The 23,431-nt window shown below is 48.9% G+C and overlaps 1 protein-coding gene across 9 annotated transcripts in view; it reads left to right on the top strand.

Moving 5' to 3' along the window:
• The window catches only part of LOC125721462 (NACHT, LRR and PYD domains-containing protein 12-like), a 360,988-nt gene that overhangs the window by 40,977 nt on the left and 296,580 nt on the right, over positions 1-23,431 (top strand). For 2 of the 9 annotated variants that reach the window (XM_048997382.1, XM_048997376.1), the window contains one exon: positions 12,240-12,413. The exons of 5 other annotated variants lie outside the window; for them this stretch is intronic. In XM_048997382.1, the coding sequence (XP_048853339.1) occupies positions 12,240-12,413 (174 nt within the window). Of the gene's footprint in view, positions 1-17; positions 179-12,239; positions 12,414-12,527; positions 12,575-13,917; positions 16,296-23,431 lie in introns of those variants that run through there. 2 more of the 9 variants (XM_048997378.1, XM_048997383.1) reach the window with 2 other exon arrangements.

The raw sequence follows: 23,431 nt of genomic DNA, 5'->3' as shown, positions 1-23,431 counted from the left end.
CCTTTCTCCTCCTCCAGTTTCTGGGAGTGGCGGGAGGTGGAGCTACGTCCACAAACACGTGCGGCGGAAAGATCAGCTCCAGCTCTGGGTAACGGAAGCAGAAGGGGTCTACTTCCTCGTCATCGCTCAACGGCCAGAACATAGACACCGGGCAGGGTCTTCGCTGGATCGGTCCCAGGATGGGTACCTCCTCCTCGTCCTCCACAGGAAGCCACATCCTGGAGAGCGAACAGGCTCCCAGACGGATCGGCTCCTCTGGGATCCTCTTCCTCCTTTTCATTTTCTTCTTCCTTTTTGGGTCCGTCATTCTGTCATGATCCTGGGCGTGCGAAGCGGCGATCGTGCGGGTAGGCGTGCAAGGAGCAAGCAGACAGGCAGATATCGGGGTAAACTAAGGGTTTAATCAGGGAATCAGGACTTGAGAACATCGACAGGGTACAGATCACACCAAACCACAATGACGGACAAGGGAGACAAGCAAGACTAAGACTTAAATACGACAAGACTGATCAAAGTAATCGGACACAGCTGGAGACGATCAGGGAAGCACACGCGGGTAATCAGGGGGTGTGGCACACACGAGGAGCGGACGAGCCGGGCATGACACCAGCGTTTCATTTAAATAAATTTATTCAAAGAAAAAAAAATCCTTCATCAAGAAATAATTATGTTAAAAAAAACCACGTGTGCCACGATTATTGGCAGCCCTGCTTTTAATACTCTGTACAACCTCCCTTTGCCAGTATAACAGCACTGAGTCTCCTATGACATTTTATAAGGTTGGAGAATACAGAGCAGGGCATCTGAGACCATTCCTCTTTACAGAATCTCTCCAGATCACCCAGGGTCCTCATACCTCTCTTGTGCACTCTCCTCTTCAGCTCAGCCCACAGGTTTTCAGTGGGGTTCAGGTCAGGGAACCGAGATGGCCATGGCAGAAGCTTCATTCTGCGGTCAGCTGACCATTTTATTGTTTATTTGGACATGTGCTTAGGATCACCGTCCTGCTGGAAGATCCAATGAAGCCCCAGTTTTTGTTTCCTGGCAGCAGCAGCCAAATTTTGATATAAAATGTCCTGGTATTTCATGGACCCCATTGTGCCATGTACCCTAACGAGGTTTCCAGGATTTTTGGAGGAACAGCTCCACAACATCACAGAACCTCCACCATATCTTACAGTTGGGATAAAGTTAATTTCATTATAGCCATCCAATATAGCCAGCCAATTTTTTTTTTCATGCGACCATTGAGTTTGATTCCAGTTAAAGTTGATTAATGTTTTGCAAACTCCCGGCACTAACATTATAAGTAACTAACAGAAAAAGCTTCTTTCTGTCATACCTAAAAATCTGTTAGCATGAAGGGGGCATCTGATGGTTGTTTTGGAGACATGGTAACCCCAAGATTTTACTTTGTCTGGTAATTGACTAACAGTCATTCTTGGGGATTTTTTGCCTCTCTTTCGATCATCCTCACTGTATGTGGGGGCAAAATAAACTTGGGTCCTCTTTCAGGCAGGTTTCTAACAGGCGAGTAGCTATTTTTTAATACCCATTCCCTGACTTATGAAGGTCAGCACACTTCTCCCTCATTTGGTCTGTGTGTCTCTTATCTTTCCCATGTTGATGGATGACTAAGGGAATTTGGCCTCTGTGTCTCCTCATGTTTGTACCCCAGTTACTCAGGAAGTCATGGATTACAGCTTGAAGGTTCCTATTCACTCCAATCAACTCAAATATGTATAATTTACATGGGAAACATGCTTCAGTTACATTGTGTTCACTATAATTTGCAGGGCTGCCAATAATCGTTGCTCGTGTGTTTTTGTTAAAAATAATTATTTCTTGATGAGGGATTTGATTTTTCTTCAAATAAATTGATTTTAATTAAAGGCTGGATTTTTCCTCATATTTTTCGTGTGAGATGAAGCAACTTCACCAGAAGGTGGATTTTTTCTTACCCCTTGTACAAAGGGGTGCCAATAATTGCGGAGGGCATGTATGTATAGCTGAGGTTGATGTGGTACAAAGCCTAGCTAAGCTCAAAATAAATAAATCACAGGGCTTTGATGGCATCTTTCCTATAGTTTTAAAATAGATGAGGGATATTATTAGCCAACCTTTAACTTTACTGTTTCCGAAATCCTTATTTGCACATGTGGTACCTTATGATTGGAAGTATGCTAATATCCATCCATCCATTTTCCAAACCGCTTACCCTACTGGGTCGCGGGGGTATGCTAATATAACGTCCATATTCAAAAAAGGGGATAAATGTAATTGAGCAAACTATAGGCCAATCAGTTTAATTTGCATAACTGGAAAAGTAATGGAAGCTATAATCCAAGTGAAAATGGTATATTACCTGGATACAAATAACATTCTGAGGAATAGCCAACATGGATTTAGGAGAGGTAGATCCTGTTCAACTAATATACTTGAGATCTTTGAGGAAGCTACAAGAGAAATTGATCATATAAAGTACTTAGATTTGCAGAAGGCCTTTGATTTTGTCCCCCTCAAATGGCTCTTGCTTAAGCTCAAAGTTGCAGGGATTTTAGGAACTGTAGCAGCTTGAATTGAAAACTGGTTAACAGACAGGAAGCAGCGAGTAGTTATTAGAGGCACAATGTCACAGTGGCCCTGCGTTCATAGTGGGGTACCGCAGGGTTCAATTTTAGGACCACTATTGTTCCTAATGTACATTAATGATATTGACACCAATACACACAGTAAACTGGTTGATTTTTCAGACGACACCAAGGTGGATGGTGTAGCAGATACTGAACTAGCAGCACAGAGGCTACAGCAGGATTAAAAAGGCCAGTAGGATGTTGGGTTACATCTCTAGGTGTGTGGAGTTTAAGTTAAATGAGGTGATGCTAAGATTATACGATTCTTTGGTAAGACCCCACCTAGAATATTGTTTTAATGTGAGAGGGGGATATAGGGCTGTCGAAGGAACAAACAAGTTCGCTTTGGTCTATTCAGAAATATTTATTAAAATATACACATAATTATGATATATTTCATAAGCAATGATAGGTAATCCCATTAATTAATAAAATGGAAAAGTAGCCACAAGCCATCTACACTCGGACGTGCTATAATCACCCACCTTTACACACGGACCGGGGAGCCCCTTTCAGTCCTGGCAGGAGACCAACACGTGATTCCTGAGAAATGCCGGGCGATGCGCGCTCTATCCCACGGCTGATCTCCGGTCAGTGCTGAGCTCTCCCCCTTCCTTTAAACTAAATCTGGAGCGGTACGCGTGCGGACAGGGGGCGAGCTGGCCAGGGTCACCCCTCCCCTCAGGGACTGTGCTCTTTATTCTCCAATTCCTGTCCAGGTGAGGCTGTTTGCGCTTGTGGTTACAAAGCATTTTGGGCAAGGCTTTCCCTTTTCCCCTGGGAGAGAAAAGATAAGCTTGTCTTTCCCCTGGGAAAGGCAAGATAGGTGTTCTAGCTCTTTTTATGAGGAACAAGTTATGTAAGTGATCAGTGAAAAAACTTGTTTGTGCAGTTCACCTATGGCACAACAATAATGTGGCTGAATCACGGTGGACGATGTATTTGAATCCCGGGTTGTTTAGTCCAAACACGATCAGAATCAGTCCATACCTCAATCCCCTCATAGGTATGTCTGCTAGGTGGAATTGGAGGTGCAATATAATCCCGTTATAATGGACTGGCCGTGCGCCTTTAAGAACAGGCAGAAAAAGCATCGGATATAGCGGACTCGCATATAATGGAATTTTGCCATTTGTCTGTGGCAGGATACGCGTGTGTGAGTGTCTGCGGCAGGGTAGGTGTGTGAGAGTGTTTGCGGCAAGTTACGTGTGTATGAGTGTGTCTGAGGCAGGTTACGCGTGTATGAGAGTGTCTGCGGAAGGGAACGTGTGTGTGAGAGTGTCTGTGACAGAGTATGTGTGTGTGAGAGTGTCTGCGACAGGGTACGTGTGTGTGAGAGTGTCTGCGACAGGGAACGTGTGTGTGAGAGTGTCTGCGGCAGGGTACGTGTGTGTGAGAGTGTCTGTGACAGGTTATGCATGTGTGAGAGTGTCTGCAGCAGGGTACGTGTGTGTGAGTGTCTGTGACAGGGTACGTGTGTGTGAGAGTGTCTGCGACAGGGTAAAGTGTGTGTGAGAGTGTCTGCGACAGGGTACGTGTGTGTGAGAGTGTCTACGGCAGGGTACGTGTGTGTGAGAGTGTCTGTGACAGGGTACGTGTGTGTGAGAGTGTCTGCGGCAGGGTACGCGTGTGTGAGAGTGTCTGTGACAGGTTATGCATGTGTGAGAGTGTCTGCAGCAGGGTACGTGTGTGTGAGAGTGTCTGTGACAGGGTACGTGTGTGTGAGAGTGTCTGTGACACCCCACCCCCACTGCATTAGGTGACGTGCCCCACCCAGAGGCACAGGGGAAAAGAACCACTCCCCCAAACTAGGGGCTACTGGAAGTGGCAGGACTGGGGGGCGAGTGAAGTCAGTATTTATTGTGAGGAGTCGTAGAGGGGAGAGGTAAAGAAAAGGAGATAAACGCAAAGAAGGAAAAAAAAACAAAGACAGGATTGAATTTATATATGATGGTTGTGGATGATAGGAGCCGTAATTGACAAAAAGAAATTAGTGAATAAAAAATGATCAAACATATACACTGCTCAAAAAAATTAAAGGAACACTTTGAAAACACATCAGATATCAATGGGGAAAAAAATCATCCTGGATATCTATACTGAAGTAGACTGGGTAATGTGTTAGGAACGAAAGGATGCCATATCATTTGATGGAAATGAAATTATCAACCTACAGAGGGCTGAATTCAAAGACACCCCGAAAATCAAAGTGAAAAATGATGCGGCAGGCTAGTCCAATGTGCTGAAATTTCATTACAGTAACTCAGAATCATACTCAGTAGTTTGTATGGCCCCCACATGGTTGTATGCATGCCTGACAATGTCGGTCCTAATGAGACCATGGATGGTGTCCTGGGGGATCTCCTCTCAGATCTGGACCAGGGTATCACTGAGCTTCTGGACAGTCTGAGGTGCAACCTGGTGGCATATAATGGACGAAACATAATGTCCCAGAGGTGTTCTATTGGATTTAGGTCAGGCGAGCGTGGGGGGCAGTCAATGGTATCAATTCCTTCATCCTCCAGGAACTGCCTACATGGTCTTGCCACATGAGGCCGGGCATTGTCGTGCACCAGGAGGAAACCAGGACTCACTGCACCAGCATAGGGTCTGACAGTGGGTTCAAGAATTTCATCCCGATACCTAATGGCAGTCAAGGTGCCGTTGTCTAGCCTGTAGAGGACTGTGCGTCCCTCCATGGATATGCCTCCCCAGACCATCACTGACCCACCACCAAACCGGTCAGGCAGAACAATGCTGCAGCCAGCATAACGTTCTCCATGGCTTCTCCAGACCCTTTCATGTCTGTCACATGTGCTCAGGGTGAACCTGCTCTCATCTGTGAAAAGCACAGGGTGCCAGTGGCAGACCTGCAAATTCTGGTAATCTATGGCAAATACCAATCGAGCTCCATGGTGCTGGGCAGTGAGCACAGGGCCCACTAGAGGACGTTGGGCCCTCAAGCCACCCTCATGAAGTCTGTCTCTGACCAAACAATCAGAAACATTCACACCAGTGGCCTGCTGGAGGTCATTTTGTAGGGCTCCAGCAGTGTTCATCCTGTTCCTCCTTGCACAAAGGATCAGATTCCAGTCCTGCTGATGGGTTAAGGACCTTCTACAGCCCTGTTCAGCTCTCCTTGAGTATCTGCCTGTCTCCTGGAATCTCCTCCATGCCCTTCAGACTGTGCTGGGAGACACAGCAAACATTCTGGCAATGGCACGTATTTATGCGCCATCCTGGAGGAGTTGGACTACCTGTGCAACCTCTGTAGGGTCCAGGTATCGCCTCATGCTACCAGTAGTGACACTGACCGTCGCCAAATGCAAAACTAGTGAAAAAACCGTCAGAAAAGATGAGGAGGGAAAAATGCCAGTGGCCTCCACCTGTTAAACCATTCCTGGCTTGGGGGTCGTCTCATTGTTGCCCCTCTAGTTCACCTGTTGATAATTTCATTAACACCAAAGCAGCTGAAACTGATTAACAACCCCCTCCGCTACTTAACTGACCAGATCAATATCCCAGAAATTTAATAGACTTGATGCTATACTCTGATTAAAAAATGTTCCTTACATTTTTTTGAGCAGTGTATATTAATACATAGATATGAACGTCCATACATACACAGACACACTTTCATACATATCTGTAATGACTGAAACATACAATACATGAATCAAACAGTAATAATAATAATTAATAAAAATAACAGCAAAAAAGTAATGGGGGGTGGGCGTTGACGTAGGTTTTATCTACAAAATAGTTTGCTGCAAACAACAGCAAACATACAAACAACCCAAATTCCAGAAAAGTTCTTTAAATTTGAATGAAATAACAAATAAAACACATTCAAATCACATGAGCCTATATTTTATTCACAGCAGAACATAGATAATGTAACAAATGTTCAAACTGGGAAATTGTACACCTTTATCCAGTAAATGAGCTCATTTCAAATTTGATGCCTGCTACATGTCCCAAAAAAGTCGGTACAGGGACAACAAATGGCTGAAAAAGCAAGAAAGTTTTAAAAGATGCAGCTGGGAGAACATCTAGCAACTAATTAAGTTAATTGATATCAGGTCTGTAACCTGATTAGCTATAAAAGGGATGTCAGAGAGGCAGAGTCTCTCCAATCTGTGAAAGGGTGTATAAAGAGATTGTGGGATACTTTAAAAACAATGTTCCTCAATGTGAGATTGCAAAGGATTTGCAAATCTCATCATCTACAGTGCATAACATCATCCAAAGATTGCGAGAAACTGGAGATATCTCTGTGCATAAGGGACAAGGCCGAAGACCTGTATTAGATGCCCGTGGTCTTCGGGCCCTCAGACGACTCTGCATCACTCATCGGCATGATTGTGTCAATGACATTACTAAATGGGCCCAGGAATACTTCCAGAAAGCACAGTCGGTAAACACAATCCGCCATGCCATCTGCAGATGCCAGCTAAAGCTCTATCATGCAAAAAGGAAGCCGTATCTGAACAGGGTCCAGAAGCGCCGTCGTGTCCTATGGACCAAGACTCATTTGAAATGGACTGTTTCAAAGTGGGAAAGTGTTCTGTGGTCAGACAAGTCCAAATGTGACATTCTTGTTGGTAATGAAGGGCGCCGTGTCCTCCGGGCTAAAGAGGAGGGAGACCTTCCAGCGTGTTATCAGTGTTCAGTTCAAAAGCCAGCATCTCTGATGGTATGGGGGTGCATAAGTGCATAATTATCATATGGGTGAGCGACTCTCCAAAGCCAAATCTATGCAATGTATTAAAGAGGAATGTCCAACTGACTGTCAGATGCCGTTTCTGCATCTAATGATGTAATCATGGGTTTAGTGTGGGTATGCTGAGCAGCATTGACTAAATTAAATAATCTATGGATGTTGTCTGAGGCATGTCTTGTCTTGATGAAGTCTGTCTGATCAGGAAGGATTATAGTAGGAATGACTGTCTGTAACTGAGTGGCGAGTGTCACGATATACGTCGGCGGTAGAGGCGCACGGGTAAGGTGATGAGCGGAGAGGCAAGCAAGCAGGCAGACTTAGGGCAAACGGGGATTTATTGGAAGGACGAGGACTCGGGAACATGGCACGCCGACTAACATCAATGACAGACAATGCTAACAGGTAAGACCAGGACTTAAAACCAGACAAGACTAATCAAAGTAATCAGATACAGCGGGGTACAATCAGGGAAATACACGTGGGAAGGCAGGGGGCGTGGCACACACGAGGAGCGGACGAGCCGGGCATGACAGAGCCCCCCCCCAAAGGCGCGCTTCACCGGGCGCGCCCAGGAGGAGGCGACGAACGGGACGAGGGGACCAAGACCTGAAAAACAAAACCCAAAACCAAGAACAAGAGACCGGGAAATAAACAGAGAGACAGAACAGGCACAAAGACAGGACCAGGGACAAAACCTGACAGAGGACGGGGAACACGGACCAACAGAGAAAGAGAGGGGACACAGAAGGAACCGGCGGGACACAAGGGCCAGGAGTGAACAGAGGGCACAGAGGAGGACGGGCAGCAAAGACAGGAGGAACACGAGGAGCAGAGACGGGCGGAACGAAGGGACGAGCAGAAAACAAAGGGACAGAGACAGGCGGGACAAAGGCAGGGGCACAGGGAGACAAGGAGGGGGAACAAAGGGGAGCCCGAGGGAGACCCAGCGGGCGACGGGCGGCAGCCGGAGGGGCCGCAGGCGGCCGGGAGGCCGGAGCCGGAGGGGACCTCGGAGGGGCCGAGGAGACAGGGCGAGGGACCTGCGGAGGGGCCAGGGAGGGAGCAGGAGGGAGCACCGGGGAAGGGGACGAGGGAGCAGGAGGGGCCCACGGCGAAGGCCCGGAGGAGGGGGGAGCTGCAGCAGGCGACGACGTCCGGGGGAGGGCCGGAGGTAGGGGCCCCGCAGGCAACCGAGGAGCCGCCGTCGGGGAGCCCGCAGGCGACCGACCAGGCTCTGGAGAGGGGAGCAAGGCGGGGCGACGAGGCCTCGGAGGGGGACCCGCAGGTGACGCCCGACCCGGAGGGCCAGGACCCGCAGGCGCCAACCGAGCCAGAGCGCAGGCGAGGGAGGGCGAGCCAGGGGGCAGGGCGGGCGGGACCCCAGCCCTGCGTCTGTGTCCCCTTCCCCTGCGGGACACAGACAGGCTGACCCTAGGTCGGGGTCGATGTCGCCGGGGCGAGGGACAAGGGGTTACAAGTTCTGTCCCCGAGGGGTCCCATTCCAGCTCCTCCACCTCCGAAGAGGGAGGAGCCAAGATGGAGTTGTCCAGGACCACCTCGGGGACTAGGACAGGGACTGGAGCTGCTGCAGGCGGAGGGGGCGCCTCTGGAGCTGCTGCAGGCGGAGGGGGCGCCTCTGGAGCTGCTGCAGGCGGAGGGGGCGCCTCTGGAGCTGCGGCAGGCGGAGGGGGCGCCGGGACAGGAACACGGTCAGGCCGCCGGGGCGCCGGGACAGGAACACGGTCAGGCCGCCGGGGCGCCGGGACAGGAACACGGTCAGGCTGCGGGGGCATCAGCCCGGAAACTGCAGAACGCTGCAGTGGGGACCTCGGCCCAGGTGCTGCAAGCCGCTGCCATGGGGGCGCCCGCCCGGGAACTGCAGGACGCTGCAGAGGGGGCACCGGCACGGGCGTTGCAAGCCGCTGCCGTGGGGGCGCCCGCCCGGGAACTGCAGGACGCTGCAGTGGGGGCGCCGGCCCGGGCGCTACAAGCCACCGTCGTGGGGGCGCTCGCCCTGGAACTGCAGGACGCTGCAGTGGGGGCGCCGGCCCAGGCGCTGCAAGCCGCCGTCGTGGGGGCGCTCGCCCTGGAACTGCAGGACGCTGCAGTGGGGGCGCCGGCCCAGGCGCTGCAAGCCGCCGTCGTGGGGGCGCTCGCCCTGGAACTGCAGGTGACTGCAGTGGGGGCGCCTCGGAAGCGGCTGTAGCAGGTGGGGACAGGAGCGTCTCGGAAGCGGCTGCGGCGAGATCAGGAACTGGGGCGAGATCAGGAACTGGGGCGAGATCAGGAACTGGGGCTGCAGGCAATTGCTGTGGGGGCGCTCGCCCGGGAACTGCAGGGGACTGCAGCGGGGGCACCTCAGGAGCGGCTGCAGCAGGGCGGTCAGGGACAGGAGCGTGGTCAGGGACAGGAGCGCGGTCAGGGACAAGAGCTGCAGGCGGCTGCAGAGGGGGCGCCTGCCCGGGAGCTGCAGCAGGCGGCTGCAGAGGGGGCGCCTGCCCGGGAGCTGCAGCAGGCGGCTGCAGAGGGGGCGCCTTTGCAGGAACTGGAGCGCGGTCAGGAACTGGAGCGCGGTCAGGAACTGGAGCTGGCTGCAGTGGGGGCGCCTGCCCGGGAGCTGCAGGTTGCTGCAGTGGGGGCGCCTGCCCGGGAGCTGCAGGCGGCTGCAGAGGGGGCGCCTGCCCGGGAGCTGCAGCAGGCGGCTGCAGAGGGGGCGCCTTTGCAGGACCTGGAGCGCGGTCAGGAACTGGAGCGCGGTCAGGAACTGGAGCGCGGTCAGGAACTGGAGCTGGCTGCAGTGGGGGCGCCTGCCCGGAAGCTGCAGGTTGCTGCAGAGGGGGCGCCTGCCCGGGAGCTGCAGGTTGCTGCAGTGGGGGCGCCTGCCCGGGAGCTGCAGGTTGCTGCAGTGGGGGCGCCTGCCCGGGAGCTGCAGGTTGCTGCAGTGGGGGCGCCTGCCCGGGAGCTGCAGCAGGCAGCGAAGGCGGCTGCGCAGGCGGCTGCACGGGAGCGGGGTCCGCCGGCAATGGCGGCTGCACGGGAGCGGGGTCCGCCGGCAATGGCGGCTGCACGGGAGCGGGGTCCGCCGGCAATGGCGGCTGCACAGGCGGCGGCGGCAGCGAAGGCGGCTGTACTGGAGCGGGGTCCGCGGGCAGCGGCGGCCGCGCGAGCGGCTGCTCTGGAGCAGGGTCCGAGGACAGCGACGGCCGTTCTGGAGCGGGATCCACCGCTCTCCGGAGCAGGAGCAGCCCTCGGAGATCCGCTGCGAGCTGCTCCAGGACTCCCGGGGGGGAAGCAGGAGTGAACGCAGCGAACCCCTCCTCTAGCTGCATCACGAGCTGGTCCGCTCCGGGCGACATCTGCCCGGCCAGTTCATCCCTCACCCTCCAGTATAACCCCTGGAGGGTGAAGAACTGGGTAATGTGAGTCGGGGTTGGAGCGATTACCTCTGGCCGGAGTGTCTCTGCCGTAAGCGGTGGGACGAGCTGAGCCGGCACAGATGAGACGGGCTTGGTCCCTTTAAGACGCCGCGGGATTCGCGGGATGGCATCTCTTACAGTGGCGGCCCCTTTGTTCGCCACCCGCTCAGGCCGGAAGCAATTCCGCTCGAGCGGCGGTGGCAACTCCGTGGCGTCCGGTTCGGATGGCCACAGTAGCAGGGATTCATCCACCTCCTCCTTGCTCAAGGGCCAAAGCCTGGCCAACGCGCAGGCTCCCAGACGGAGTACCGGTTCTTCCGGAATTTGCTTGCTCCGCTTCTTTGCGAGGTCTGTCATTCTGTCACGATATACTTCGGCGGTAGAGGCGCACGGGTAAGGTGATGAGCGGAGAGGCAAGCAAGCAGGCAGACTTAGGGCAAACGGGGATTTATTGGAAGGACGAGGACTCGGGAACATGGCACGCCGACTAACATCAATGACAGACAATGCTAACAGGTAAGACCAGGACTTAAAACCAGACAAGACTAATCAAAGTAATCAGATACAGCGGGGTACAATCAGGGAAATACACGTGGGAAGGCAGGGGGCGTGGCACACACGAGGAGCGGACGAGCCGGGCATGACAGGCGAGAGCTTTTGTAATGATTTTCAAGTCTGTATTCATTAGTGAGAGTGGCGGGTAACTGGAGGGTTGTGTTGGGTCTTTATCAGGTCTCAATAACACTGTAATGGCGGGTAACTGGAGGGTTGTGTTGGGTTTTTATCAGGTCTCAATAACACTGTAATGGCCGGTAACTGGAGGGTTGTGTCGGGTATTTATCAGGCTCCAATAACACTGTAATGGTCACTGCGCTCATACGTGATGGGATTTGTGATGCATGTTTAATTCCTCTTACCAGTCTACTGAAGAGTGGAGATAATATGTCCTAAAAATGTGTATAGATTTCTGCAGGGTAACCATCCGGTCTGGCGATTGGTTGTTAGGCATTTGGTTGAGGACCTTATGGAGTTCTTCTGATGTTAATGGTGCATCAAGCAGAGGTGGAGATTTCAGGTGTAGGGAGTACAAATCCAGACCAAGATTTTGTTTCAACAAACCAGTTGAGTACTTTGTGACTGTGACTCTTTACATTCCTCTGGTTGGTTGAAACAAAATCTTGGTCTGGATTTGTACTCTCTGGACCTGAAATCTCCACCTCTGTCATCAAGGGCATCTGCTGTTTCATTGATTAATATGGGTAAGTCTAGATTATTTAAAAATGATTCTATATCAACTGGCTCTGGTTCTTGTTCTGAGAAGTATAGGTTCTTATAAAATGTTCAAAAGATGTTAATTTTGCATGACTATTGAAATATTTATTAGAGGAGTCACTTTTGCTTAAAAGTAATGCTTGTAATGGTGAGGTGATATTATTTATTGAGGAGTTTCTGTCTCTCTCTCTGCAGGCTGTCAGGCTGTAGAGTCACAGAAGAAGGCTGTTCTTCCCTGGCTTCAGCTCTGAGGTCAAACCCCTCACACCTGAGAGAGCTGGATCTGAGCTACAATCACCCAGGAGATTCAGGAGTGAAGCTGATCTCTGCTGTACTGGAGGATCCCAGCTGTAAACTGGAGAAGCAGAAGTGAGTATAGAGTGTGTGTCTGACACGCTACAGATACTTATGCATGTATGTGAAGAAGAGGCACCAATAAATAAATGGATACAGCAGTACTATGTCATTCTGCTTCTCCTGTAGTGTGGATCACGGTGGAGAGTGCAGGACCAGAGCAGGTTTACAGAAATGTAAGTGTCTTTGCATGTTTTTATTAATAATACCATGAATACTACTGTATGTTATGGTTGTATTCACACAATTGTTGTGATGAGTGGCTTTTTGCACTGTGTGTAGATGGATTTCCATGTCTGTGTTTCGGTGAGTTTCATGTCATTTTAGACAACATCCAAACGAGAAACAAAAAATCAAAATCATCACCAAAAACACTATCAATTCATTTAATCGTTTTTAAAAATATTTTTTACAAATGCATTATAGCTGCTCGTATTGTCTTTGTGTTTGTGTGGGAGTGTAGGATGGTGAAAATATATTCTGATGTAGTTATACATCTTTAATTTCACAAAAAAAGAATCCTTTGCATTTGTTCTTTTTACGGATGCCGTGAGTGTATGTGTGTTCTGTGTGAGATTCGTTAGTATTGTCCTAAGGAGGCACCTGTAGGCAGTGAGACCGGACTCTCTCCTCAAGTGCAAAATGTGAATTTGCATTTTTACAGGGTGATTCTGGTTCATGAGAGAATATTACTGATTGGTCACTGAATCCCTTAAACCAGGGGAGCCCAAATCCAGTCCTGGAGGGTCAAATGGGTTTTCCCTCATTTAACACACCTGATTCAACTCCTTGTGCTAATAACCACACAGCTCTTGAGCTGAATCATTTATGGTGGAACATGGAAAGAACTAAGCTACACAGGGCTCCGACCCCCCAGGACTGGATTTGGACACCCCTGCCTTTGGCAGAAGTAACAGGCAGTGCATGTCGATGTTCAATGGCCAATCAGGTAGTGCCCCTCTCATAAATATTACTTCCGGATCAGTAGATACAGTCTGACATGATTCACGGAAATAAACCTCTGGAATGCATTCAGACCGGCTTTGCTGTCACTAAAGACCATGTCAGACAATCGCTGCAAATACTGGACCCTCATGGAGCGCAACTCCGGCGCCGGAATCATCGTTTCTGTCAGAATCCAGGTCCAAAGTTTGATCAAATATCACTTTAAATATGTAATAATATTACTTAAATATTCTGTTATTGGTGGCCATTTTGGAGCCGCACTCGACAGCTTTAGTGGTTAGAAGAAAAGACACTGACTTTAGTATTGATCTCCGGTGCCGTTTTGTGGTAAATGTGCTTGTCATGAATATGTCTGATGAATGTCTCTGCTTTGTCATTTTATTTACCCGTAATTAAGCTGTTGGTTTAGCTCGCTTCCCTCCGACATTTCCTGAGCTGTTTCATAAACTTCAGTTCCCGCTTCGTTAGGGGAAGCTGTGCTGTTTTTATATCGTACAGAAACATAAAGTACAGGCTGCCTGATGGGATTAATAATTCTTCCTCCTGCCTACAGACTCCTGCCAGCTGACGCTGGATCCCAACACAGCGAACAGATTCCTGTCTCTGTCAGGGGGGAACAGGAAGGTGACATGGGGGGCAGAGCAGCCATATCCTGATCATCCAGAGAGATTTGACATCTGGAGCCAAGTTCTGTGCAGAGAGAGTCTGACTGGCCGCTGTTACTGGGAGGCTGAGTGGGATGGAGTTGCAGCCTGGATAGGAGTGACTTATAAAGGGATTTGGAGGAAAGGAGGGAGGGACTGTCTGCTTGGATACAATAACAAGTCATGGATTCTGTGCTGTAATACTGACAGTTACTCTGTCTGGCATAATAAGAAACAGACTCTCATACCCATACAGCCCTCAGGCTCCCGCAGAGTAGGAGTGTATCTGGACTGGGGGGCTGGTGCTCTGTCCTTCTACAGAGTCTCCTCTGATGGACTGACCCCCCTGCACAGATTCACCTCCTCATTCACTGAGTCCCTCTATCCAGGGTTTTATGTTGATAGAAACTCCTCAGTGTCACTGTGATGTGTTGCTGGTTCTCCTGGCAAAAAGGTAAAATCTCTGCTTTTTAACCTTTATGATCCTTTTTACTCTGAAATGTACAGAACTGTGCAAAAGTCTTAGGCAGGCAAAGAAAATGATGTTTAGATTATCCTCCTGTTGGTGTAAAACTAAAGTATGATATTATGCCCCAGTACCACTCGCTGGTTATATTAATGCCAGTCCAGATAAGAACCCGTTATATATTTTTCTTATTTCCTCTAATCCTCTTCCATTAACATCTCTCTAGCTCATACATGTCATTCTGCCAATTTAACGTGATGTCATACTGAATACATTCCCATCAGTCTCCGCAGCGCTATAGTACTAGCGGTGTTTCCGCTTTTCTCCTGTCCCCATGTAAACTCTCACCAACTTCCCCTTTGTATGTATCCCTCACTTTCCCCTTCTTTCACTACACCAATCACCTGCTTTTCTACTCTGTCACACACAATATCTTCAGTCGTTACGCATCTGCACGGCACGACCACGTACATATGCAGTCAGCGTCAGCACAACCACTCCGACCTCATAGCGCACACAGACACATAGGACACACACACACACACAAGCGCGTACAAGCTCGTTCAAACCTCATTCATCCGCATGTGCAACATTAGCTGCACACACCGGTCTATGGGCACACTAAGGTTTGTCTCATGGAATGTGCATGGAGCTGGCTCCAGAGAAAAGAGGTTAAAGATTTTTGGCCAGCTTAAAAAACTACAGGCAGACGTTGTTTTATTACAAGAGACTCATAGACTTGCCAAAGCTACCGATGAACTTAAAACACCTGAGTTTCCTAATGTGCTCTCAGCCTGCTATAACTCTAGGCAAAGAGGGGTAGCAATTTTAATTACATAAAAATGTCAATTTCACAGTACTCAACACAATTATAGATCCAGAGGGTAGATTTATCATTATTAAATTATACATCCTTAACAAAAAGTTATGTATTGTTAGTGTATATGATCCAAATGTTGATAACCCCTCATTCTTCCACGTATTATTTACCGCACTCTCTGAACACCTAGATTGTGCACTTGTTCTGGGGGGCGACCTCAACTTTGGACTAGATAAAGAAATGGACAGGCTCAGCACAGCTGCTCAGCGCAATTGGGAATCCATAAATATAGTTAAACAGTACATGAGCGACTACGGACTTTGCGATGCATGGCGTTCTCTTCACCCCACCCGTAGGGAATATACTTTCTTCTCACATGTCCATCACTCTTACTCTCGTCTGGATTATTTCCTAGTCAGTAGCTCACTGCTGAGTGACATTTCAGACACAGAGATACACCCTATAGCTGTCAGCGATCATGCTCCTGTTTCTTTAACCCTAATAAATAGGAAGGCCATTCCACCAAGTAGAAACTGGAGATTTAATGCATCATTGCTTAAAGATGGAGACTTTATTAACTATTTTAAAAAAGAGTGGGCTTTATATTTAGACTATAATGACCTGCCTGGAACATCAGCATCTGTTCTCTGGGAAGCAGGCAAAGCTGTGATGAGAGGTAAAATAATCTCATTCTCATCATATAAAAAGAAAAAAGAAAACAAGTGTATCCAGGAATTAGAAGAAACCATCAAATCCTTAGAAGAAGCCTACGTTTTGTCACGCCCGGCTCGTCCGCTCCTCATGTGTGCCACGCCCCCTGATTACCCACGTGTGCTTCCTTGATCGTCCTCAGCTGTGTCCGATTATTTTGATCAGTCTTGTCCATTTAAGTCCTGGTCTTGCTTGTATCCCTTGTCCGTAATTGTGGTTATGGTGTGGTCTGTTGGTGATAGATGTTCCTTGTTCCTGAATCCCTGAATAAACCCCGTAGTTTGCCCTGATTCCTGCCTGTGTGCCTAGTCCTTGCACGCCTGCCCGCACGATCGCCGCAAAGGTTCCGCGGAGATCGTGACACATTTCATCCCAGGAACAGGAAATGCTGAATAAAATACGTAAAGCAAAACTAGAATTAAATGAAATTATTATTAACAAAAAAACTCAATTCTTAGCACAAAGGCTTCGCTGGCAAAATTATGAACATGGTAATAAATCAGGTCAATTTTTAGCTAATCAGTTAAAAATAGATAAGGAAAAAACAACTATATGTGCTGTTAAAGACTCAAATGGGGATACAGTATATGACCCTGACAGAATAAACAACACTTTCAGGGACTTTTACAAATCTTTATATTCACCACAGATAAACCCATATAAAGACGAAATTGATCAGTTTCTTGATAGTATAACCCTTCCGAAATTATCAGACAATCAAGCGATGGCACTGGACTCTCCGCTGACTCCAGGTGAACTCCAGGAAGCCCTGAACGGTATGCCCAATAAAAAGGCTCCAGGTCCAGATGGATTTCCAGCAGAATTCTATAAAAAATTCTGGACAATTCTGGCACCAACATTCCACAGAATGTTGCAAGAAACCAGGGAAAATGGTAGGCTACCACCAAATATGAATTCTGCTAGTCTCTTGCTAAAACCAGGCAAAGACCCTACATTGCCTACCAGCTATCGTCCAATATCCCTTATTAACGCTGACCTTAAAATTATCTGCAAAGCTCTCTCAAAAAGAATAGAGAAGATAACCCCTCTCATAATTCATCCTGACCAGACTGGTTTCATAAAAGGGAGGCACTCATCAACAAATACACGAAGATTACTTAACCTGATAGACTATTCATGCAATAAAAACCTTCAAATTACAATATTGTTTCTAGATGCAGAAAAAGCATTTGATAGAGTTAACTGGAATTTTTTATTTGCAGCTTTACGCAAATTTGGTTTCGGAAACTCTTTCATGAACTGGTTAAAAATATTATATAGTTCCCCAACAGCATATGTCAGGACGAATGACCAAACATCCTCCAGTTTCTGTCTCAAGAGGGGCACCAGGCAGGGATGCCCTCTCTCCCCCTCACTATTTGCAATTTTTATTGAACCACTAGCAGCGGCAATTACACAGGCTATAGTGATCAAAGACATTAAATGCAGGAATATAGAACATAAGGTAAGTCTTTATGCGGATGATGTGTTACTGTACTTTTTCTCCAGCATTCACAAACCACTCTTTCTGAGGTAATTACATTAATAAACTCTTTCTGAAGAATCTCAGATTATTCGATAAATTTGTTAAAATCTACAGTTCTTCCAATTAATTGCTCCTTAAAGAATAATTCTCCCACTCCACTGCAGTCTGGAGATATTAAGTATTTAGGTATTAACGTTTCACCTAGGCTGGCAGATTTAACTAAACTAAACCATACCCCACTTTTAAAAAAAGTAGAGGACGATCTGGTTAGGTGGAAGTCCCTACCCATATCACTTATGGGAAGGGTCGCCTCAATAAAAATTATGGTTTTGCCAAGAATTAATTATTTATTTGCAATGATCCCGAGCAAACACCACCTGACTGGTTTAGATCTCTGGACTCCGCCATCTCTAAATTCTTCTGGAAAGATAAACTCCCACGTATTAGCTTAAAAACACTGCAAAGGACTAAGGACAAAGGAGGACTAGATCTGCCTAACTTTCACCACTATTTCTTAGCCAACAGGCTCCAAAACATCTCAGGTTGGTTAAAACATACCCTCTTAGATGAGCCTTGGCTAGACATAGAACAAGCACCATGCAATAATGTAGAGATTTTGGATCTACCATTCATTAGCTCAGACATTAAACGACACGAATGCTTCAAAAGCATCAGTATCAGCTCTTCTCTGACAGCGTGGTGGGAGTTTCTAAAAGCGACTGAGTCTTCATTAATCCCATGCAAACGTACTCCCATCTGGAACAACCCTGATGTACTACTAAATAATAATATGATAAACTTCCCAGATTGGAGTTGTAAAGCTATTAAATACTTGGAACATATAATCGAAGGAATAGACTTTATTCCCTTTGACATATTAGTTAAACGATATGAGATTAACAAGAACAAATTTTTAGAATATCAACAAGTTAAATCTATATTAAAAAAGAAATTAGGGTTTAATCAAATCAAATTACAAATACCACCAAGTGTGGCAGAATTCCTTAATCTAAAAACGCCCAAATTACTGTTTAAAATATACAGGACACTTTCTAAAATGGATGAATCAATATCCCTTCCCATTGCAAAATGGGAGGCAGATCTATCAGTCAGCTGGGACCACAATTTCTGGTCTAAGATATGTTTTAAAACCTTTAAACTGATTAGAAATCCCAGTTTACAGTTAGTACAATACAAAATCCTGCATAGAGTGCACTATATGGGGCATCGGATGTTCAGGATGGGTTTTACGTCTTCTAACAACTGCTCACACTGTCAAGGCGATACACCTGACAGTTACATCCATGCTTTTTGGTTCTGTCCACCTACTCAGATGTTCTGGCTCAGGATCTGTGAAGACTTATCAAAGTGTCTGAAATGTACCATTCCAGCATCCCCTTCAGTCTGCTTGTTGGGCGACCTAGATGGTGTCACTACATATTTTGACACAACCCACATGGCTTTCACCGCCTTATGCATTGCTAAGAAGACTGTCCTTATGAACTGGAAGAATAAAAATAACCTTAATATCAACCAATATAGAGACAGTTTGTTGAACCATATTAGTCTTGATACAGCTTCTGTCGCCACACTAGATCAATCTCTCTGGGCTCCTTTGATCAGCTCCATCACCTAGTGGGGGTGGGGGGTCAGGGTATTGTCCTGCTTTGGTCATTATCGTTGGCATGGGGGGGGCATATTGGCTCGGGGCGTCTGGGGGTTCCCTGGGGGTGGGCTGCTGGGGGGGTTCGGCACTGGGACTGCGGTCCTAGCCTGGATGGGGCTTTGGTGGCTCTTGGGTGGGGTCCTTCTGGCGGCTGCAGGCGGCGCTGCTGGGGGAGCCTGTGCCGGCGGACGTAGGTTACCGGCCTGGTGGCCGTACTGCTCCTGGGTAGATCCGGGGCGGGCTTGGGGTTCTGGGGGCGCTATACCTCCGGGCCGGGGTTCCGGCTGGGCTGGGGGGGCTTGGGTCCTGGTGGGTATGCCGCCAGGGTGTGGGTCGGTGCGTGCACGGGGGCTCGGCCCCGGTGCGGGGGCCTACGGCGCGTCGGTGGAGCTGGGGGCCTCTTCGGCTGGCGGGGAGGTTCTTACCATCTGTCCGCGGGGGGTCCCTGCTTTTGGGGTATCCACTCTGCGGGGGAGGGGGGGGGATCCAATAGAGGAGGAGGAGGGACTCAACCTGGATGTCTTTTGTCTTATGCAGTATGGGAGTTGACTGAATGCTGGGGCGGGGGTAGTTTTTCCTCTGGTCCGGTGGGATGCCTTGGGCTCTGTGGGCCCCGGTCTAGATGGGTCTGGGCCCCCCGCCCTGGGTGGATTTCTGGGAACGGGGGTGCCTATGGGGGTCAGCGGGGGAGCTGGCTCCAGAGGGGGGGGGAACTTACCCCCCCCCCCCCCCATTCCTTTCCTCCCCATCCCTAAATGCTTCCCTCCTCCCGCTCCATCACACCACCACACATGTAGGGCTTTGAGGTGCAGGTGTGTTGCTGGGATGCAGGGTAGGTATTCCTCCTCTGTCCCCTCGCGACCACCTGTACCTCATTCATACACTACAACGTAGACACTCTCATTACTTACTCTCTCATGACACATACATTTAGGGCGTTGGGGATGGGCACACAGAATGGCATCCAGAGGGCGTTCTGTTCATTCAGCCTTACCTCTGGTGCCAGGGCCCACATCTCAATTTTAATCACACATAGACATTGAGGGCTCTGGGGAGAGGCCGAGCTAACACTAGCTGTTGGTCGGCAGGGGGTGGTTAGTGCCATGCCCTTCACCTGTTTTAAAAGCACTTTAGAACAACACATACCAACACCACATCTGAGTGGGCGAAGGGGGGCATGGGGTCTTTTCACACCCCCGTTCCCTGTTCGCCATTTGGGGCTGGGGGCTGAGAGGAAGAGCTGGCCGTCTGGTCGGGGTCTGGGCTGGTGGGCTTCTCGGCTACTGCGGGGTCCGGGGTGATCTTCTGGTCTCCTCGCCAGAGGAAAAATAGGGGTCCACATAGAGTATATATGGGGAGTGAGAGTATGTGTACAGCGTTCATTTCTGTGTATCTCTATGTTGGGTGAATGTGTAAATATTTGTTTATGTCTGCATGAGGGTGGGAACGTATGCTTGTATATGTGTGTGCCTGTTTGTCTATACACACGTGTCAGGTTGGGTCCTAGACTCCACCCGAAATAACATCTCGGGCTCTATTCCCCCCCGCCACACTCCCTGCCGGTGGATGGGGCCCCCGGCCGCTGCTGCGTTGGTGGTTCTCGATGTCCGGGGCTGGATGCTCGGGTGGGTGCTGGCTCACCCTTGGCGGTTGCCTGGCGGGATCTGGCTCTCCTGGCTCTGTCGGGCCCTTGCTGGGGGGTGGGGGGGCCCTTGGATCTCTGGGCCCGGGGCCTGGTCTGCCCTGGTGGGGCCGGCTACCGGCGGAGCCTGCGGGCTCGCCGCCATGGCCCCCTGGGGCTCCTGCACTGTGGCTGCCGGATGGCCTCCCTCCGGAGCTCTCCTCTGCCCTTTTCTGGATGAGGGGCTGCTATTCTCCCTGCGGCGGTCCTCCGGGGGCTCCCATGCCCTGGGGGGCCTCTGGATGTCTGGGGTCCGGGCCTCCTCCGTGTCGGCTTCATGTCCTTGGGGATGGGGCTGTGGCTCCCCACACACACTACTAGACATTTACATGGAGAAATCTTTTGAACACCGGCGCTCTCACACACACAGGTGTGCACAAAGGGGTACACACACACAAGCAGGAGTACAAACAGGACACACACTGTCGTAATCGGCTGTTGCTTCTTCACATGATCATTGTGATTCGAACAGATGTTGGTTGTTGTTTTCTCTCATCAGCAGGTATTGAAGCAGATTATCTGTGTTTTTTTTTCTTTCCTCTTTTCCCTCCCTCCCTCTCTATTTCCCTTCTTCTCCGTTTTCATCCTTCTTTCCCCCTCTCTCTCCCTCTCCTTCTCTTGAGGAAATAAATAAAATAAATAAATAAATAAATAGAAATAAAGTGGTCCTCCGCAGATGGGGGGTGGTGGAGGGGAAAAAAAAAATAAAACACATCAGATATCAATGGGGAAAAAAATCATGCTGGATATCTATACTGATGTAGACTGGGTAATGTGTTAGGAATGAAAGGCTGCCACACCGTTTGATGGAAATTAAATTATCAACCTACAGAGGGCTGAATTCAAAGACACCCCGAAAATGAAAGTGAAACATGATGCGGCAGGCTAGTCCATTGTGTTGAAATTTCATTACAGTAACTCAGAATCATACTCAGTAGTTTGTATGGCCCCCACATGGTTGTATGCATGCCTGACAATGTCGGTCCTAATGAGACCATGGATGGTGTCCTGGGGGATCTCCTCTCACATCTGGACCAGGGTATCACTGAGCTTCTGGACAGTCTGAGGTGCAACCCGGTGGCATCGGATGGACGAAACATAATGTCCCAGAGGTGTTCTATTGGATTTAGGTCAGGTGAGCGTGGGGGGCAGTCAATGGTATCAATTCCTTCATCCTCCAGTAACTGCCTATATGCTCTTGCCACATGAGGCCGGGCATTGTCGTGCACCAGGCGGAACCCAGGACTCACTGCACCAGCATAGGGTCTGACAGTGGGTTCAAGGATTTCATCCTGATACCTAATGGCAGTCAAGGTGCCGTTGTCTAGCCTGTAGAGGTCTGTACATCCCTCCATGGATATGCCTCCCCAGACAATCACTGACCCACCACCAAACCGGTCAAGCTGAACAATCCTGCAGGCAGCATAACATTCTCCATGGCTTCTCCAGACCATTTCATGTCTGTCACATGTGCTCAGGGTGAACCTGCTCTCATCTGTGAAAAGCACAGGGAGCCAGTGGCAGACCTGCAAATTCTGGTATTCTATGGCAAATGCCAATCGAGCTCCATGGTGCTGGGCAGTGAGCACAGGGCCCACTAGAGGACGTTGGGCCCTCAAGCCACCCTCATGAAGTCTGTCTCTGACCAAACAATCAGAAACATTCACACCAGTGGCCTGCTGGAGGTCATTTTGTAGGGCTCCAGCAGTGTTCATCCTGTTCCTCCTTGCACAAAGGATCAGATACCAGTCCTGCTGATGGGTTAAGGACCTTCTACAGCCCTGTTCAGCTCTCCTTGAGTATCTGCCTGTCTCCTGGAATCTCCTCCATGCCCTTCAGACTGTGCTGGGAGACACAGCAAACATTCTGGCAATGGCACGTATTTATGCGCCATCCTGGAGGAGTTGGACTACCTGTGCAACCTCTGTAGGGTCCAGGTATCGCCTCATGCTACCAGTAGTGACACTGACCGTCGCCAAATGCAAAACTAGTGAAAAAACCGTCAGAAAAGATGAGGAGGGAAAAATGCCAGTGGCCTCCACCTGTTAAACCATTCCTGGTTTGGGGGTTGTCTCATTGTTGCCCCTCCAGTTCACCTGTTGATAATTTCATTAACACCAAAGCAGCTGAAACTGATTAACAACCCCCTCCGCTACTTAACTGACCAGATCAATATCCCAGAAGTTTAATAAGCTTGATGCTATACTCTGATTAAAAAGTGTTCCTTCAATTTTTTTGAGCAGTGTATATTAATACATAGATATGAACGTCCATACATACACAGACACACTTTCATACATATCTGTAATGATTGAAACATACAATACATGAATCAAACAGTAATAATAATAATTAATAAAAATAACAGCAAAAAAGTAAGGGGGGGCGTTGAGGTAGCTTTTATCCACAAAATAGTTTTCTGCAAACAACAGCAAACATACAAACAACCCAAATTCCAGAAAAGTTCTTTAAATTTGAATGAAATAACAAATAAAACACTTTCAAATCACATGAGCCTATATTTTATTCACAGCAGAACATAGATAATGTAACAAATGTTCAAACTGGGAAATTGTACACCTTTATCCAGTAA

This window comes from Brienomyrus brachyistius, unplaced genomic scaffold (genome assembly GCF_023856365.1).
Source record: "Brienomyrus brachyistius isolate T26 unplaced genomic scaffold, BBRACH_0.4 scaffold33, whole genome shotgun sequence".
In the NCBI taxonomy this organism is placed as follows: domain Eukaryota; kingdom Metazoa; phylum Chordata; class Actinopteri; order Osteoglossiformes; family Mormyridae; genus Brienomyrus; species Brienomyrus brachyistius.
Note: the sequence above shows the minus strand (reverse complement) of the source record. Positions and strands in the feature narration are given on the sequence as shown.